The following is a 19,574-nucleotide window of genomic DNA, read 5'->3' as shown; positions in this document are numbered from 1 at the left end:
TGTATGTTTATGGATAACCATTTTATGTATATAAAGGGAATTAAAATATAATCATTATAAATATACTTTATATAATTTAAACTATATTTGTAAAAGTAAAAAAAAATATTTTTAAAATTCATTCATTTGAATCATTATTGATTTAATATTCTGGAAATTATAATTTTTTATAACTTTTTGTTTCGGCCTCTGTCTTATAAATAGCGTGTATGCTGCCCCAGATTTTGGAGGATCACTCTTTGGTTTCACTGTGTACGTACTGTACACATCTTAAATTACATTAAAATATTAGTAATAATATTTTCTCCCGGCCGTACTGGTCCTTGTACAAGGCCCCCGTATTGGTACGTGACCCAAGGGGTTGAGGCCTCTCCAGAGTGTATGCCGTTCAGTTTCTCCATGACAACAAGCTTTGATTTCCTGACGTGTCATTTTTCACACGTCCCTGCTCCGGGGACACACAAATGGATGCGGTGTGGTCGGCGAAGTGGCGCGCGGCGCACACTATAAGTCACTTAGCCGTCGTCACAGGCCACTCGTCCGTTTATCTCCATCCCTGCATCCATTAATCTCCCTTTACTGTAACCCATCCGGTTAGTGGCTAGCCAAAGCCGATGAGACGGCCCATTACTTATTTAGCGCCACTTTAAAATGGGGGCCGAGCATGCGTAGGGTTGGCGGGAGTCAACGGAGGAGACGCTCTCGGTAACAACATTTGCTGTCCAGTTTGAAGACGACGAAATGAAATCAAGTCAATAAAACACGAGGCGCTGCGTGATGGGCCCGTAGTTAAGTGAAGGTCAAGTTGCTGGGTCTGGGCATAATCTGCTCGCTTGGATGGCGGCGTTACACATTCTGGAGAGGAAAAGCCCCCACAACAGCACTTCAATATCCTCTAAATCAATGTGACCTGTACTGGAGCACAGCACCCAGTTTGTAACGATGTACTGTAATATCCTTTTTTTTTTTTTTTTTTTCTTCTCATATCATAACAGGGCACTCTGCGTCAGAAGAGCTGGTTGTGATGCATTAAGAGTCCACGAGAGAGGACATGAGATAAGCCAAGCCAGCTAGTGTGTATGTGTGTTTGTTCGTTTGTGTGTGCGTATGTGTGTGTATGCAAGGACACTATAGCCTACCATGACGATTCCTGTCTTTGATCTAGGCGGGGGGGGCAACATTTGAGGTCCATATGCCATCCATAAATAAGGTGGTAGATTTTTCATTTTTTATTTTTTAGTTTGTGTTTTTGGGAATGTTTACGCACTCTAAAAAAAAATAATTTCTCAGAAGAATGATAATAAACACGGATTCCAAGAGGGCCTAAACAATCTTCACAAAACTTAAATTGACTTGATATCACCCCATAGAATTGTATCATGTGTCAATCTAATTGTGGTGTTTATTTGGGGGCTGGAGCGGATTAATGGCATTTCATTTGATTTCAACGGGGAAAATTGATTTTGTGTATGAGTAAACTGAGTTTCGGGCTTGGTCACTGAACAAATTAGATAGAAATAACTCAAAACAATAAAATACTGAAATAAGCTACTGTATGATTCCTAGCCCAAACACCTCCTACCCCCTCTACCAACTCGACCTCCCCCACTTCCTCGTCCACGTCTTGTATCACGCACCGTCACTCTGGCAACATATTAAAAAAGCGAGATAGCAGCCGCTCTGTTCTTGCCAGGAAAGTGATTTAGCACGGACTTGTGTTGATGAAAGAATGTGTGTTTTTTTCCCACCACTCCTCCATCTCGCCGCGCTCGCTTCTTATTTAGCCTTCTCTTCCTCATCTTCTTCTTCTACTTCATCTCACCTCGCCTGTCTGATCTCATCCAGCAGTGTTCGCCGCTCCCTTTCTTCTTCTTCTTCGTGTGGCCGATTCTATATGTTAGTGGAGGGGAGAAGAAAAAGAACAAGGGGAAGGATTTGGGTTACTGGTAGGGTTGGGGTTAGGTTTTAGGGTTTAAAGTTAGGGTTAGCTTTTTAGGATTAGTGGTTAGTTAGGTTTTCAGGAATAAAGTCTTGGTTTTGGTTTGGGGTTTATGGATTAGGGCTACTGGTTTGTGTTATGTTTTAGCGTATATGCTTGGGTTTATACCATTATTTTAGAGATACTACAAATACATTGCCTATTTTGGAGCTGACAAAAGCGTGTTTGTTGATTTTTGAGAGATTCAACTGACTATGCAGACGGTCGCATAGCTTTATCCAGAGCCTGCGGAGGGACAAGGGAATTGAGACAAGAGTTAAACAAGAGCGTGAAAGAAAGAAGGTAGAGAAAGTTAATCCCTTTTAATTAATCCCATCAACTGTGGCTCATCTTTGTTCACTCGAACAATTGGACCACTGGTGAGCCACACTCTCACTTGGCAGTCTTTACCATGCTCGACCAAGGTTGACAATGTCTTGATTGCTTATGAGCTCAAGGACGTGTACGGTGCACATGGTTGGAACGGGTGTCAGTCAGTACCTCCACTCACGGTTCAGAATCTGTGCTCTGTCCATTGAAGAACTGTTTAAAAACCGTGATACAGTTTAATTCAGTCAGTGACAAAAATCTGGAAGACACCAACTGAACTCTTCCTGCTAGAATTTTGCAAAGCGGTTTCACATGTCCTGGATTCTGATCTGTTACAAGATGGTTAACGTGTCTCTGATCTCGGAGTCGTCCCACAGACCCTGAAAACAGCCAATTTAAGCCACCCCTAAAAAAAGAATCTATCTAGAAAAGAACTTAATGAACAATTACAGGTGAATATCAATTCTTACTTTTTTAAGTTCATATATTGAAAAGGGTGTGTTTCCACAGCTAAATTGTTTTTGTTTTGTTTTGTTTTTGTTTTTTAACAGTGAACAGATGCTTTGACGTCTTCCAGTCAGGTTTTAGACCACATCACAGCACTGACACCACTCTGGGCAAAGTGTTTAATGACATCCGCTTAAACACTTTTCATGGAAGAACTTCAGTCAGATTTTAATGGTGCATTCGACACATTCAGTTGTGTCTACATTTACTTCAGTTAGAGAGAAAAAAAAACAGTGTTACTTGTTTTTGGACCTAAGGAGGAATCTAAAAGTTAGCATGCAGCTTCAGTCACTAAAGTAAAAAATGTCAGATGAGGCCAGAAATCTGGGTGTTGTCACGGATTGAGACCTGAATTTGAAAGAAAACCCTCTTCAAACAATTACAACGTCAGTTTATAATCACTCTCAAGAATATTTATAGGATTAAAGGACTGATGTCGCTGCAGGATCTTTAGTCTACTGTCTCTTTACTGGTCTGCCCAAAAAAGTCAAGCAGACAGCTGCAGCTGATTTAGAATGCTGCTGTTAAGAGTCGAGAGAATAGACCACATCACTCCTTTTTGCCCGGGCTCCTGGACTTTAAGGTAATTCTGTTAGCTTAAGAAGCTCTGAATGGTTTAGGCCCAAAATACATCAGAGATCCTCCAGTCCAGTATAAAGCATCCAGACCGCTCAAGTCATCTGGTGCACGTCTGCTCTGTGGCGCCAGAGTTGGACCCAAACAGCATTTAGTTTCTTTGCTCCATATATCTGGAACAGACTCCCGGGAAACGTCAGGTCTGCTGAGAGTCTGAGCTCTTTTAAATCACGGTCCAAGACACCCCTGTTCACTGTTGCCTCTGACTAAAACACAGGTCTTTTTAAACTGTCTATTTGAATTCCAACTCTACAGTGTAACTCTTACTTGTATTATTTTGTTTTTATCGCTTGAGGGTGTCATTTGCTGTTTTAACCAATTGTTATATTTTCCTTTTAAAAGGTTTCCGTTTTTCTTTTTGGCTTTAACATTGCATTTTGATGTCCTTTGGGAAGCGCTTTGTGATGTGCTATAAAAAGGAGCTTGGATTGCTTTGCATAAGGTTAGGATTATTTTTTGTGTGTTAGCTGTGTAGATGTAAACTCTCAGAACTCTGACCCCAGTTCCCCACATTTTGTCTTTTTATGCTCTTATCTATCGATCTATATATCCATCCATTTAGTTGGATAGTAGGTTAGTTTATGTTATAAACTTGTCAACAAGTGCGCCGCTCTCTGCTCTCTTAAATGGACCGCTGGGATAGAATTTTTCTAAAAGAGAATCTGGACCTTCGAGGTTGAAGGGCTAGGTTTGAGGCTTTAGCGTTTCTGGTCCCGTTTTAGGGTTATTATAAAATTTAGGGGTGGATTTATGTCCCTTTGCCAGGCATCGGGCTGCTAAGTCATTTGTAACGAAGGACAAATTAGCGTCGGAGGCTGCCGCTAATGAGAGATTTTAATTATCGGCTAATCCGCTGGTCATTTTGTGATGAAGGGATCAATCATTCCCTCGTTAAGATGTCAGACAATTGTCGGAAATGAGCTCTCATGCACGGGCTAACACAGCTGCTGGGGGCAAAACATCCACTCTTTTGTAGTGGTTGGAAGTAGATCTCGTACATTACTCAAGACGACTTTTTACATTTACTTCCTAGATTTGGAAACAAATATCTGTACTTTCTACTCAGTTTGTCAAATATCTTTTTCAATCTCCGGGGATGATGGCATGACGTAAAAAATGACGTAAATGGAGATAGGCAAGGGCAACCGTAGTTGAAATTTTGGGGGATTTTATTGAGCTCTGGGGATCTTAAAAATGGAATAAACGTGGACGGCAGTGACAAGGAGGAACTCGAACCAGGGAGCATTAACGACCATCACGCAACCGAGTCAGAGATAGAAGCAACATATTACATGTTCATGGCCTGTTATAAGCGAATTGTTAGAGGCTGTCGATTTCAAGAAGGATTTGTGGCGAATGCCTAAAAGCCACGGCCTTCTGGCATTCGCAGTCTAATGTGAAAAAACACATTCAGGTAGGTTGTATTTTTTTCAGTTATCATTAGCTTAGTACTGCTACTGTTATCAGTCTTTACACAATATATATACTTCTATTTAACAGTATTAAGAGGACTTTTACTAGCTGTGTTAGTTTGGCGTGTGAGCCTTGCATTTGGGTTACTCATTATTCCCACAAACAAAGGAAATAGCAACGTGTAGTAGTTTCATGCCCACAGTCTCCTGATCAATATTGCTGTACTCTTTTTTTTTTTTTTGGGTCATTTGAGCGGTCCCAGTCCCCCCCCGCCCCCAACACCACCCCTTCGGCCTGACCGTGTGCTGGGCCATTAATCTCCTGAATACCACACCAGGCTCTCCAGCCACTCACCACGCGTCTCTGAAAGGCCATGTGTTCATACTGATGTAAAATGTAGACAAAGAAGGGCCTTTAGGGCGAGCAGCAGCCCCGGGACGTGCGATAAGTGGCAAAAGTGAGAGCCTCTCCTGGGATTTTCATGTCTTTGAAGGCCGAAGTGACAGAATTTTGAGCGATTGAGAAAATGTCGCCTACCACACAACAACTACTTGTGTGCTCTTTTGAAAAGGTTGAGTTCGGAGGAGATGAATGTGGCATTAGATCACACTGGGGGATTCCGAGCGGAGATTGCAGGGCTAGGGCAGATGGACTGGTCCCACCTGGGTCTGACAGAGGATCAGTCTGGTCTTGTATGGATAGAGAGGACATATTTTTAAATGTGACGTTACTTTGACACTTTTCCTTTATCTACCCCTTAACCAAATTTACTTTGTGAACTGTTTAATCAGTGCTTACTTACACAGTGTCCATCTCTCTATGATTGCTTTCAGACGCACAGTGTGCTTCCTCTGGCTCTGATTAAAATGAACTAAAGGGTCAGTCCGAGTCCTCCTCGTCTTCTCGGTCGGAATAAATTGACGTCTCTGGTAACAATGTCCATCTGACCAGTTCAGTCAGAGTTCCCACGGTGCAATTCAGAGGGTACAAAAAGTCATCACAACAAACCACTCTCTTATTGGTCGAAAACATGTAAACAAGGAAGAAGCTTTGCTGTGTTAATGATAAGCAAACAAAGCAGCACCAATAAACAGAAAATGCAGCAAAACCAATTTTTTAGGGTTTCAGGTTAGGGTTGTGTTTTAGGGTTAAATTTGGGGTTAGGATTTAGGGATTAGGGTTTGGGGTATGGTTTATGATTATATTTTGGGACTATGGTTTAAGGTTGGGGTTTAGTGTTTCTATGTAGGTTTTGGGTCTTTATGGTTTAGGGTTAGGTTTGGGGCGTAGGATTAGTGGTTTGGGTTTGTTAAGATTTCGGGCTGAGGTTTAGGGTTAGGTTTTAGGGTTCAGGTTTTAGGGTTAGGGTTTTACGTTTAGGATTACAGTTTGAATTAATGGGTCTGGGTTAGGGTTTTAGTGTTAAGGTTTGGGTTAGGTAGGCTAGACCAAGTGCACATTATCCTCAATCACACATCGAAAAGAAGATTAACATAAAAAAAAATATTGCGCTTGTATAATGCTAACACGCTGACATGACCAAAGTCGAGGGTCTAATCTGTTGGTGACATTCCCATTAGAATTTCAATGGGGGGAGTGAGCACATCACTGACCTTGCGCCAACCTGTTCGCCTCCAATTGCTTACCATAGAGTCGGAAGCAATGTCGCTAACCAGGCCCATCAACCAACACAGGTGCTAGCTACTATGAACTTATACTTGTGATGTATGGGCTTCAGCGTAGCATTAGCCATCCCGTCTGCCGATTGCTTGGCATTTCGCATGTGTTTGTGAGTCAAACGCCTCCCACTTGTCCCGTTAAACTGGAGCTATTTAAGACGAGCCATCCTCTGTGCCGCTATTAATCACCCAAGCAAAAGCTATTTGGACTGCAAAACAGCAGCTTGGCTTGGGGGCTTTTTTTTTTTCTTCTTCTTTTCTTTTTCTAGATGTCCTATATTTATTACAGGGCCCACTACTGACTACCTCCTTCTTTCTGGAGCGCTAATGAGGTGTAGCAATTGTAGTAGAAGTACTAATTCCCTTCAAAGCGCTGGGATTAATTGCGGCGGCTAATGCGAAGAATCAATCCCAAGAACGGCAAGGCAGGTAAGCGGCGTTCTCCTCCGCTTGCTTATCCCCCAAAAGATGGCCTCGCGAGACCACGCAGAGCTTCCGCCCGTACTCAGCCAAATTTACGACTGAACAGCGTCACTCTACATATAACAGCTAGATGTGGAAAGAATTTTGCACTATATTGCGTACAAAACTGTGTAGCTAAATATCTAATCAAAAGCTGATTGCTGTAACTTTGTTTCAGTAAACCACATGCCAAAAATGTATGTTTTGATCAAAAATGACGATTTCTATGGGGTCCTTGTTTAGTCAGAAAGCCAATGATTCGCAGCAAAGTTGTAAAATTTGAAAAAACACTTCCAGATTCAAGTATGACCGATGATGACAGGTCAAAATCTGGTTGGGTAATTCACCATTAATCTATGAATTGTGCTGATTTTAATGTGACATATAAAGGCAATGCGTCAAGAACATCGGAAAAGTGGAATTTTTGGGTTGCTCACCATTGTCAAAAACGTAGAAAATCATAGGCCTCTTGAATATGTTAATATACAGAATACAGCAATGATTCTTTTTACTGGACTGATAAATTTAGATTCATTAAAACAATAGCAAATGCTTTCGTTCCCTTCTCTATTCAGCCCGTCCAAGAATTTCACCTCAAGCGGCGTAATACGGTTTTATTCACTTCATTTTTCATGATGTATGTACGGTAGATGTTGTTCCCCTTGTATATGACTAGCGTAGAATAACAGTATGAGTAGCATTGACAAATATAGTACATCACTGTTCAGAGATGTTTTTTTAGAAATTGACATTTTGGCTAACGTAGCCTGTTCCTGTTCCTGCTGTCGCCTCCGACTTGCACTTTTAAAGTCGTATACTTTTCCGGGAAAATCAATCTCTGTCGGGGAAAGTCGGGAAGTCTCATTCTCACGCTGCTTGGTCACCAAAGACAATCATACATCTGGATGTTAAAATTATTCTCGGAACCTAGATTGTTCCTGTTCCTGCGTTTGCTTCCCATAATATGCTTCCAAACTTGCAACCTTCTCTCTGAACCTTTCAGGTCTTTTCGTGAAGTCTCGTTCCTGCGCTGCTCAGTCAGTCCGTTGAAATAATCGTCGTACATTTCCTCATTTTACCAAACGAAAGTGGAATTTCTGGCTGACGGAGACTGTTCCAGTTCCTGGCCTAGCCTCCCATCTTATGTTTCCAAATTCGTGTCCTTCTCCCGGAACACCAATTCGCTTTCCTCCTGCATCGGGAAAATCCCATTTCTCAGTCAACAAAGCCAATCAGAAGAGGAACATCTAAAATGGTTTCTGTTGCAGGGCATGTTTGCCCTTTTATTGCTATTGTGTGTATGTGTGTCTGGGAGTGTGTGTGTGTCGCTTTTGACGTTTCCTTCTGCGCTGGTGCCCTATTTAAATGTCAGGATGAACATTGTGTTGTATGGAAGAACTGTCAGCACATTCACTGCTTTGTTCGTGTACGTGTGTACGTGTGTGCGTCTCACGGGGGCTGCTCATTTACACCAATATCTTGTTCTTGTAGAAATTACAGCAGATCCACTTTCGACAAGGCTCATTTGTAGCACGTGTGCTCGCCCCACGGATGAATTGATCATTAGTGCAGCGAGTGTGTGCGTGCGTGCGGGCGTGCGTGTGTGTGTGTGTGTGTGAAGCAGGGCTGCCACCAGATCAATAGAAGTAAATACGACCATAGATTGGAAATGGAGCCCGTCCTCTTTGGGAGTATTGCTAGCAGGCGGATTCAGAATGTGACGGCAAAAAGCAAACATTGCACTTTTCACGCACACACACACACACACACACACACATTCACACACGCATATGCCTCCATCATCTCAAGCTCACACACACACACATTGACTTTTTCTGCTGTTGAACGCCATTTTCTGGCTTGTAACATCCATCTGTCGTGTTCCTTCCTTGTTCACTCACTCGTATTCCCACATGGTTTCGGTGTGGCACACGCCCGACGCGTCGCCAGGCAGATGCCGTCCTCAAAAGGAAGGATTTATTTATTAAATTGAAAAAAAAATTATGCTAATCACCTGCCGTCAATGTTTGCGCATCCAAACGCGCCGGCGAGCTCGTCGTCTGGCAGGCAATAATTACATCTTCTATTCACAAACCACCATTAATTGCTGAGCCCTTTTGAACATGATTGCTAACCAAAGTTTTGCTGCCTCAATAGGTTGGCCAAGGAATAGAAAGCTGAAGTTGATCGAAAATACACTGAGGCTGCAATTTATTTTGACCGAACGAGTTTGCTGCCTAGATGAGTTGGCCAAGTCATTCAAAGTTGAAGTCGATTTGAAGCATCGTAGGCCAAATGTTTTACCGTTCTCGGAAAACGCCACCTGGGGACGCAAATGTTTTACCGTTTGACCTGGAGCCGCATTTCATTTATACACAATTAGGTTGCCACTGGTGGCTGTGGGTGCCCAAGAAAGTAAAAGGACACACACGACGACGCATGTTGCGATTCATTGCAACTCTTGAACTGCACCGAGACTGCTAGCAAGTAAATGGTGTGAAGTTCCCCAGGCTGGTGAAGTTAGCGCTTCAAGACATCTGCGTGCCCACAACTCATTGTAAATGTTCAACAAGTGTTTATAGCTGCAACAGAGACTGGTAGCAAGAGACTGGAGTGAGGTTCCCCAAGCTGGCAAAGTTAGCGCATCAATACATCTGCGACTAAAATGGCTTTTGCGTGATGTTGTCATCCCTCGCTTCGGAGCCCTGTCACCATTTTCCTTCTTTTTGTAGTCCATTGGATGTGACGCAAAATGGCCCAATGCCGATTGGCACCGCATCCCCAGGGCGCTGTGATGAATTTAAGTTTTTATGCATTCTGGCAGAGCGCACAGGTGTGCCGGCCGTCTGGTTCCCTTCCTCATCCTCCTCCTCACTAGGCCCCGCTCTGAGCCTCCAGTTGGTGTATATACACACACACACACACACACACACACACATACGCACCCAGACCTTTTAAAAGCCGCCTCGTAGTTATGCAGCGAATTTAAGGCTCCCTAATTAGGTAAGCACAAATCCATCTGCTTGCCTCACAATCGCAAACGTAGCGGGATTTTGTGTATTTGGCACCTGTCGCGCAGCTGCCACTTGCGCCGTGAGAAGCGCGCGCGTGTCCGCAAATAGTGAGAGGTTAATCCACGATGTTGCGTGTGTAACTTTGTAAAATGGGTTCCCTGTCATGCGATGCAATATGGACCATGATTATGGTCCATATTGTCGTCTTGCCGCACATTGTAAGTGCCCCCGTACAGTGGAAAGAAATTAGCGTTCCATTCCGCTGACGTGTGGTCCCGCCATAATGTTGTGTTCATCCATGTTTATGTTTGCGCTTCTGGTGTCTTGTCACAAACAAGTGCGCTGCTCCGTATTCACTCATTCGCTGCCAGCCGCTTTCAAAGCAGAGTTGCCCATGTTGCCAGCCGTTTTAGAGCGTTTTAGCTCATCTTTCAAGACCCACAGAATATTGTGATCTGTCGCAACGTAAGCACCCAACCTACCAAAAGAAAGATTAGATTCTCTTCTTATAACAGAAAAGACAAGCTTTTTGTGAAAAGAAAGGTTAAGCAGAACAGGGACTTTGATGCTAATTTATTTTTGGATTTTATGACACCTCAAAAAATCAGACCAAAGGGCTTTTGACAGCAATATAATCATTTATTTACAGATATACGACTATGAAACGCCCCGTGAGCAATGCTGACTCACCGCATGTCTGGAGTTGAACATCAATGGGCTCCATCTTTTTTTTACAATTTCGACACACACTTTTTACGACCTACCGCGACACATACTCTGTCTATACCATACAGGTACATACTCTGTTTGAGTCCGAGTTGCTTAAACCTCTCCGACTTCCAACTTGTTGGCGAATCTGTCCCTCATAATTGATGTGACAAGCCGAGATTCACCGCCTAATCTTTGTCTTCTCCTCAAAAACTGTGCCGATCTAAAATCCGAGGCGATGCAACGCCGCCATCTACAGGGATCTGTTCCTCATTTACAGTGGTCTACCAATCTGAATTTCACAGACAAGCTGGTCCAGACCCTCTTCCATGCCTACCCACTGAAAAACATACCAGACGAATATGTGTCGTTGGCATTAAATGGTTGCATTTAAGTTGACAAATATATGTCCGCGGGAGTGAATGAGTTCAAAACGGTCTTTTCCGGCAATTTGGTTTTGCTTATATTTTGATGACCTATGCCACTTATTAGTCCAGTCTGCCTTGCTTCTTGGCATGTTTCTGCATTTCTACATAATAGTCCTTTTAAGTTCGGAAGGCAGAGTAGTGGATGATCGTTGCGAGTTGTACGACTTTCTCTTACCGAGCTTAGCTTCGCTTTCATCGTTCTCCTTTCAAGAAATAAAAAAATCCTCCTGAAAGTATACACAATAACAGTAAACATTTGTCACAGTTAAAAACAACGAAGAAGCCTGGACTCGGGTGCACAATGGCTGCAGAATAGCGTGTTCCCCACTTGCATAAAAGGTGTAAAATCCTGCATGCAAATGTGCTCCAGCAGCAGTTCTGACTCTTGAGGAGATAATCTTTACATATATGTTTTTTTTTTCTTCATATTTGTTCTCTACCTATTTTGCGGAAGAATTACCCGGTTGCCCTCTTTTTTCCCAGCTGAGGTGTGGAGCTGTGGCGATAACCCCCGGTATTGTTCCGCCGGACGAGCGCCGTGTTCCTCTCTACGCTTCACATATTTTTAGAGGTAATACAACTGTAGCCGCTCGGAAAATTCAAGGTTATTAAAGTGGGAGGGCTGCGGCGGGCAGGCAGGCGGCCGGGGAGTGAAGAGGAGGGGGGAAAAAAAGCATTCGAGAGTGACATCCTGATGCTTTTTTAGCAGCTAAGCCTCCTGCTAACAACGCTTTTCAGCAGCTTTCATGATTGTAGTGATCAGTATTATCACAATATTTTTCAAAGGCATATGTCAGGGATTTTGCTCATGGGAGTGAGTGGCTGAAGTCAAAACATTAGCTACACCCACACAGTCTACCGACAGCCAAAGCAATAATGCTCCAAATATCAAATACTGTATACAGATTACAAAAAATTTGATGCCAAAATATATATATATAAATATGTATAATAATATATATAAACATATAAAACACTTTGAAATGAATACACAAATAATACATACATAAATACTCGATGTAAAATATGAAAATATGGTTTAAAAAAAAAAAAAAAATCAGTTCATAATATCTTTGTATTTTTATAGATTATAGAATTATAGAAAAATATTACAACAAAAATCCAGAGAAAGAGAAAATATTTGAAAATATATATTTTTAGAAAAGAATACAAATATATTGAAAACAATAGATAAATATTCATAATAATCAAGAGATGAAAAAAATACACAAAATATTGCAAAAAATACAAAATTATTAGATGGAAGATACAGAAATATGGTTTATAATATGTTTGTATTTTTACAGAAAAACTATAGAAAATATACAACAGAAATACAAACTATATTAGACAACAAATTTAAATAGAAATAAATAAGTGTTGGAAAATCATCACACAAAAGTATTGGAAAAATAATACACAAATATTAGACAAAAATATGAGATTTTTATTATTTTATTAGAGAGACAAACCATTTAACAAAATCACAAAAATAGTACTTAAAACATCCCAAAATATTAGACAAAATATGGTCATAAAATACACAAATATTGGATGAAAAATACAAATATATTCCGCTAATATATATATTTGTGTAAATATCAGGAGGAAAAGTACAACATTATTAGAAAATACATAACAAAATATATTAAAATATTAGCTGGAAATGACACAACTATTATACAAAAATCTGCTAAAATATTCAGAGGAAAATACACATTAATCAGAAAATAATAAAAGAATAGTCAGCAAAAAAAATGTAAACATTCGATCAAAAATCTGGAAAATCCCCAAATATTGGACCACAATATTACAAAAATGTAAGGGGGGAAAAAAAGGTTTCAAAAAAATATTTGCCTTGCAACATGTTTCGTACCACCGTAGCCATGACTAAGTCTCATTGTCTTCATCTTCAACAAGTGCTCTCAGAGGTGGTGCAGTAAGTAACAATAATGACTGTCTGGTGGTTTATGGGTAAACTTTTTTGATCCTTAAATCTGACCTGTACCCTTTCACTGTGCTTGTCCCGCAGGCCTGCCCTTGTTATTCCCTCTGAGAGGACGAGGAAGTGATGTCACGCCACCACCACCGCTTCGAACGGGACTACCGGGCAACCTGGGAGCGGCGCGACATCCGCTTGTCGGGCCTCCACAATGGGGGAGCCAATCATAGCTGTGCCTCCGCCGTCGTCAACGGCAACAACCGCCCGGGGCTCCTTCCCCTCCCCGTCATCCCGTCACTGCTTCCCACGCCGGCCACCGTCGTCGTGACAACATCAAGCAGCGAGGCGGCGGTCAAACGAGGCATCGCGGCGGCGGGATCGGTCGCACCGACGTCGGCCAAGGTAGGAGAGCCCCCGACACGCCCACTCTGTCAAGTTTCCTGCTGCGGTTAACTTCCTGTCTCCTTTTCTCTGGAAATGTTTCGCTGCTCGCGCGTCGTCATGGTTGGCCTACGCCTGTCTCGGAGCTCGCCATCCGAACCGCTCCCGTCAACGCCTCGGTTCTTGCCAAACCATTTTCCCCTTCCATCCTCATTTTTTCTGTCTGCCAAGCGCGAGGCTTGTCGTCCCAGGATTTTTTTTTCCCCCTCTTTGATTATGCAAATGACCTTCAGGCAGTGACGGTCTGACTTTTCTGTGAAATCTAACAAACGAGAAAGGAAAGGCAGAATGGTTTGAATGATTGGAGATGTTTACGACTTTGTGGCCGTACAGTATGTTGTCGTCGTTGTTCTTAGCGAGCCCGTAAGTGACTCATGTACATTTCCGTTATTGTTGTATGCCGCCAGCAGCCTCATTATCAACATAAACTATCTACACCCAATATCCAATACAAGAGCGCCATCCAAAAATTCCGTTCATCCGTTTTCTATCTAGCTTATGCTCGTAGGAGCCAATGGCAGCCAACTTTACTGACAATCAGCAAACAAGCATTCACACTCACAACTATGGACAATTTAAAGTCTTCAATGAAGCTAACATCCATGTTTTTTGGGGGAATTCGGGAGCAAGCCAGAGTACCCAGAGAAAACCCACGAAAGCAAAAGGACAACATGCAAAATTTGCATCCAGAACCTCAGAACTAAGGGCGACCAGCTAACCACTAGTTTGCCGTACTACAATGGAATTAGTCGATGTAGTCGTCATAATTTGGTGGAAACTCACCCTTTTGCAAATTAATCGGCGTTTACTCTCTGCCAGCCACGGTTGAGGAGTGGGAGGCCGGTTCATACGATGCATCAGCTACTTTTGGAATATAACAGGACATTTGCCGGTTTATCCAAGTTAGCTCATTTGGTTAAAAACAAAGGCATCGATCCATTCTCCCGGGAAGTAAACACGACCGTTGTAATTTAAGCGCAGAGAGTTCCCGCTGAACGCATAGGCTGCAAGCTGTAAATCTGCGTTGGCGCTCGCCCAATCGTTACGCACTTCCCCGGCAGGTCTCGCCAACTCCCGCCACGGCCGATGTCATCATTCAAGCCCAATTACCGGTAGGTGCCATTCCTATAAAGGCACTTATTATATTTGGGATGAGGGGGGTGTGAGCGTGTTACCGCAGTGCTCCTCCCAGGATGCCACTTTGTTTTTACCAGAACTTTCTCCCACCTCCTCTTTTCAACAGCTTTTTACTAAATGGGCAACGGAGAGTAACCGTGTTGAAAAGGCAAAACGCTCGTCCCCGCTTTAATTACGACACGGGCGTCTCGAGAGCCGGCCAACACCTGCGGTGGTTGGCTTTCCATCTCAGTTCCCCGCACGTGCCCTCCGCTATTCGGTCAAATCGGATAAAAGCTGCTGGCGGGTCGGGAATTCCTTTTGGGAGCTTCTGACACATGTAAAAGCGATGCTCCATAATCTTCACAACCAATCACAGCGCGGATTGGTGCGACATGGGACAAGTTGGCTTTTATTTTCACCTGTGTGTGGGTGTGTGTGTGCAACAAGCGCACCATCTGGCGTTATTGTCCGTTACCGATGTAAAGTTAACCGCACGGAACAGCAGCCTGTAGTTAATTCGCAACGATGTGGGTGTGTCTGCGGAATACATTGAAATCATGCCCCACTCAACTACCAATCAAATACGACTTCTACGACCTGGCAAAATTTGCTAGCTAGCTAACTGCAATTGTGCCCGATCAAATCTGAAGCGAACGACGGCACTCAAGGTGGTAAATAGTGAGGAAGGGGAGACTCATGACGGACACCCAAGTGAGTTGCGACGCCCCCCAAAAAAAATCAGGGAAACCGAAATGGTGAAAAACAGTTGAATGCTAAATCTCTGCAATTCAGTACTACTACACAGTCTTTGCATGTTTTTGGCAATTATCTTCAAACACATATAATGTATTTAGAAAAAAACCTTTGAATTCATTTTATCCGAACGAGGTAATGATGCCGCTGGAGGACGGCCGGACGGACCGGTCGTCGTCTTGTCAGAGCGCTGCGGCGAGTTCCGCGCGGCACGCCGGGAATTCCTGCTGTCTTTGTCGGCAGGAGCTTGTCATGTGAAACACACGAGGCGCCTTGAGCTGCTAAGTCCCCGGAGGGAAGGCGGGATGTTCAAGGAGTTACGGTGGAGTAAGAAAGAACAGCCGCCGTTTTCCCAAACCTTATTGAGTTATCAGGTTGCAATCCCGGCTGGAGAATATTGATTTCCCGTCACATCTCCAAATTTGGTCCAAAAATTCTCAGTTTTTACCCCAGAAACTTCCGCAATACACTGAATTTGATCGTCTTTATTAATTTCTCATCGCGACCTTTTAGGCCCTTTTAATTGATGACACTGAACATTTCCAGAGCTTTAGTTGTATAAGCATTGTCTCTGACAACTGCTTCACATCTGTGTTGCATGAAGTTGATCAAATTTGGGTATCGGTGTACTCCTATTCCAGCCCAGGACCACTGGACTATATTTATCTGATTTTTAGCCGCAACTTTATTGGTATGAACACCGTTTTTGACAGCTGCTTCACATCTGTGTTGCATGAAGTTGATCAAATTTGGGTATCGGTGTACTCCTATTCCAGCCCAGTACCACTGGACTATATTTATCTGATTTTTAGCCGCAACTTTATTGGTATGAACACCGTTTTTGACAGCTGCTTCACATCTGGGTTGTAGGCGATATGATTTTTATCCACATTTACACATTGTTTCAATAAAGCCATTGTGTTTTTGCTGCTTTAAGGTTTTGCTCTCCTAGCTGCACTGAACTAATATTGAGTTACTGACAACTGCTTCACATCTGTGTTGCATGTATCGGACCAAATTCTATTTACAGCCCACTACTATTGGACTGCATTCCATCTTATCATGTCATCTTTTAGCCACATTCCGCAAATTTATCAGTTGAACAAAGCACCGTTTCTCGCGATGGCTTGACATCTGTATTGCACGGAGCCAACACCGTTCTGCTCTTTGGCTCCGCAATGCTATTTAAAAGGCCGTTGCGAGCATATGGATGCAACCTGTTAGGCCAACACCATGAATATAACTCAGAAAGAAATGAGAGGAGACAATAAATAAGTTGTGTTGTTTTCACGGGGGACCGGACAGCCCTCATAATGAAGACGTAGTGTGTGCGTGTGTGTGTGTGTGTGTGTGTGCGCGTGCGTGTGTGCGCGTGTGCGTGACACTGTGCGGGCCGTGTCTGTACTTTAGCGCATTTCATTAAGCTCATTTAAATGAGGTCGTTAAGCCGACAAAATGAGGCCCTATATATTTGGAAGTGGGTGCAAAAAAGCAACAGCACTCGGAAGTAGAGTATTTGTGTGCGCGTGTGTGTGTCTGTGTGTTCCTAGGGGAGGTCTACATCACCGTCAAGTATGCCTTCGCGCTAGCATTAAGTGCAATAACCGCTATAGCATCCTGATAGGGCTCTATGAACAACTTGACAATACTGGTTATTAGGATACTTTAATTAGCTCTCACCCAGCTTTAAATAACAAGTTATGACCGCCCACCCCTTCCACCACACGCGCACACACACACGCACACACGTACAAGTTAGTGGGCCCTCATTAAGGTGTTGTTGATGCCGTCCGGGGGCCTGTGGAGCTGACATGTGACGAGGTGCAAACGAGCCCCTGTAGGTCCACGCCACGTTTTCAACCTGTAAAAGTAACAACAAAAATAGTAGTCGTCATAAAAAAAAAACTAAATAAATAAAATACTCAAGAAATGGACACCATGCTTTACTGGCCATGTCATGACCTACAGTAGTCTAACATCCTGGTTGTTCTTATTTCAAAACAATTTCTCCCATAGGAAATAATGTGAAGGGAATTCATCTGTTCCAAAAGTTTGTACAGTGGCGCCTTGAGATACAAGTGACCAGACTTACAAGTTTTTCAAGATAGGAAAAGTTGCGGGCGCTGTATGGTGGCAGGTGACTCAACTCACTTCACAACAACAAGCAGCATTTTGGCCGATAGAATTTGTAAATATTCTTCCGAAAAGAGGCTTCAAGCTGTTTCTTGCCACTCAGCTGAAGGTTACTGTCAAACTAGACAGAAAACAACGACAATTACACCAAAAAACCACAGAGCTAGCCTTTCAGTCTGCTAGCTTGATGCTAATGCTAATGAGCATCTATGTTGCACTGCTATAACACTTTAAGGGACGGATTGGACACAAATGGTGCAGCAACAGATGTAGACAGACAATAGCACAGTACTCAGAGTCATATATTCTTTGTCCTCTGCGACAAATGACTAATTTTCACAGGTGGACTCCACGCAACACAAATGTGAAGCAATTTCCCGAAACAGTGCTTATACAAGTCAACGTTAGTCAAACCAGTAGAGCAATCATAGGATATAGTCCAGGTGGTGTGATTAGAAGTACACGGGTGCCTGAAGTTGACCGACTCCATGCAGCACAGATGTGAAGCCACTGTCAGAAACCGTTCTTACACAACCAAACATCCAATTTGTAAGTTGCACAATATGGATAAAAATCCGATGGAATGTAGTGTTTCGCTCCTGCACAGCGAGTGGCTGTGCTTTAAGTCGGTCGACTTGATGCAACACAGATGTGAAGCAGCTATCAGAAACAGTGCTCATGCAACTTTAAAGCCACAGAAATATGAAATCATTGTAGTGATGGTCCTGGAGTGGAGTGTGCAAATACGCTTTATAAGTTTTCTTTTTATAAGTTATAAATGTCTCCTAGGCCTTCGATTTAGACCACACGCACGCGCACACACGTATACACACACACACGACAATCAGATTGTAAACTCCCTCAGCTGCACGTCGCAGTCATCCGATTACGTCCTAGTGGGAAATAACAGTCGACGTGTCGCGGGAGCGGAGAGACGCGCCGCTTCGCAATTAGCCGGCAAATTGAAGCTAATAGTTTGGCGAGTTGAGAAGCAACACTTTGCAAAAGTAATTGGGCACATAATTAGCATTTAGATGATTATTCATAAATGCTTCCACAGGTATTGTGTAGCGTGTAATAGAATATATTTCATCTTATATATTGATCTGTGTGTGAAAGAAAATCTACTTGTGTCAACTTGCAATACGTTTTTTTTTTTTTTTTAATTGCTTTTGTCCTGAGTTGTGCTTTTAAACTCGCTTAGCCCCTTAACTTTGTTCCAGAGTAAACTAAGAATAAACTGAGTTAACTGTTAACAAAGGGGGGAGGGAGGGGGAAAAAAATGACTTATTATTTCACAAAATCTTTACCAAATTATTGTGACTGCAATAAAATACAAATGAATGGATTGACAAGTAAATACATAAAGATGGGGGGGGGGGGGGGGGGAATAACAAAAATGTACTTAATACAAAGTCTTATTAAATTACTGTGACAAGATTAAAATAAAAACATGTCAACAAATTAATAAATCCTAGTGGTATGCGCCAGAATCACCAAGTACAGTTCAGTTGTGTTTAACTTTGACGTTCACTATATTTTCATTTACAGTCCGTCTTAAGCTTTGTTTTTAGACATTAATTTTGGTACAATTAGTGAGGATAAGCGGTATAGAAAATGGATAGATGTTATTCAACTTTTATGTGCTATACATTTTAATTGATTTACTTTTTAGGAATAAAATGCCTGTGTCAATTTTAAAATAGAAAATATCAACAAATAAATACATACAAATTGAAAACAATTGCACTAATTATTTCATACAAAATCTTACTGAACTATTTTGACAAAAGTCAAATACAAATTAAAATAAATTAATGAACAGACAAATCAACACATTTAAAAAAATAAAAATAAAAAATACCAAAATAATGATGCTGCATTAAATTACACGAAATGTACTAGATTTAGATGCTTAGAAAAATGCTAAAACACTTTTTTTAATGAAAAGAAAACTGGCTAAATGAAAACCAGATTTTCATTGAATTTTCATGCTGAAGTCAGAATCAAAGATCAAAATTGCGCCAAACA

The 19,574-nt window shown here is 42.2% G+C and overlaps 1 protein-coding gene across 8 annotated transcripts in view; it reads left to right on the top strand.

Annotated features, from left to right (window-relative positions):
• The window catches only part of LOC133468682 (kelch-like protein 29), a 162,451-nt gene that overhangs the window by 47,056 nt on the left and 95,821 nt on the right, over positions 1–19,574 (top strand). For 4 of the 8 annotated variants that reach the window (XM_061754878.1, XM_061754881.1, XM_061754880.1 and 1 more), the window contains exons 3-4: positions 11,639–11,726; positions 13,188–13,499. In XM_061754878.1, the coding sequence (XP_061610862.1) occupies positions 13,227–13,499 (273 nt within the window). In that variant the 5' untranslated portion in view covers positions 11,639–11,726; positions 13,188–13,226. The remainder of the gene's footprint in view (positions 1–11,638; positions 11,727–13,187; positions 13,500–19,574) is intronic. The other 4 variants (XM_061754877.1, XM_061754882.1, XM_061754879.1 and 1 more) reach the window with 1 other exon arrangement.

Source organism: Phyllopteryx taeniolatus, chromosome 18, assembly GCF_024500385.1.
Source record: "Phyllopteryx taeniolatus isolate TA_2022b chromosome 18, UOR_Ptae_1.2, whole genome shotgun sequence".
Lineage (NCBI taxonomy): Eukaryota > Metazoa > Chordata > Actinopteri > Syngnathiformes > Syngnathidae > Phyllopteryx > Phyllopteryx taeniolatus.
This window is presented reverse-complemented; position numbering and strand designations above follow the sequence as displayed.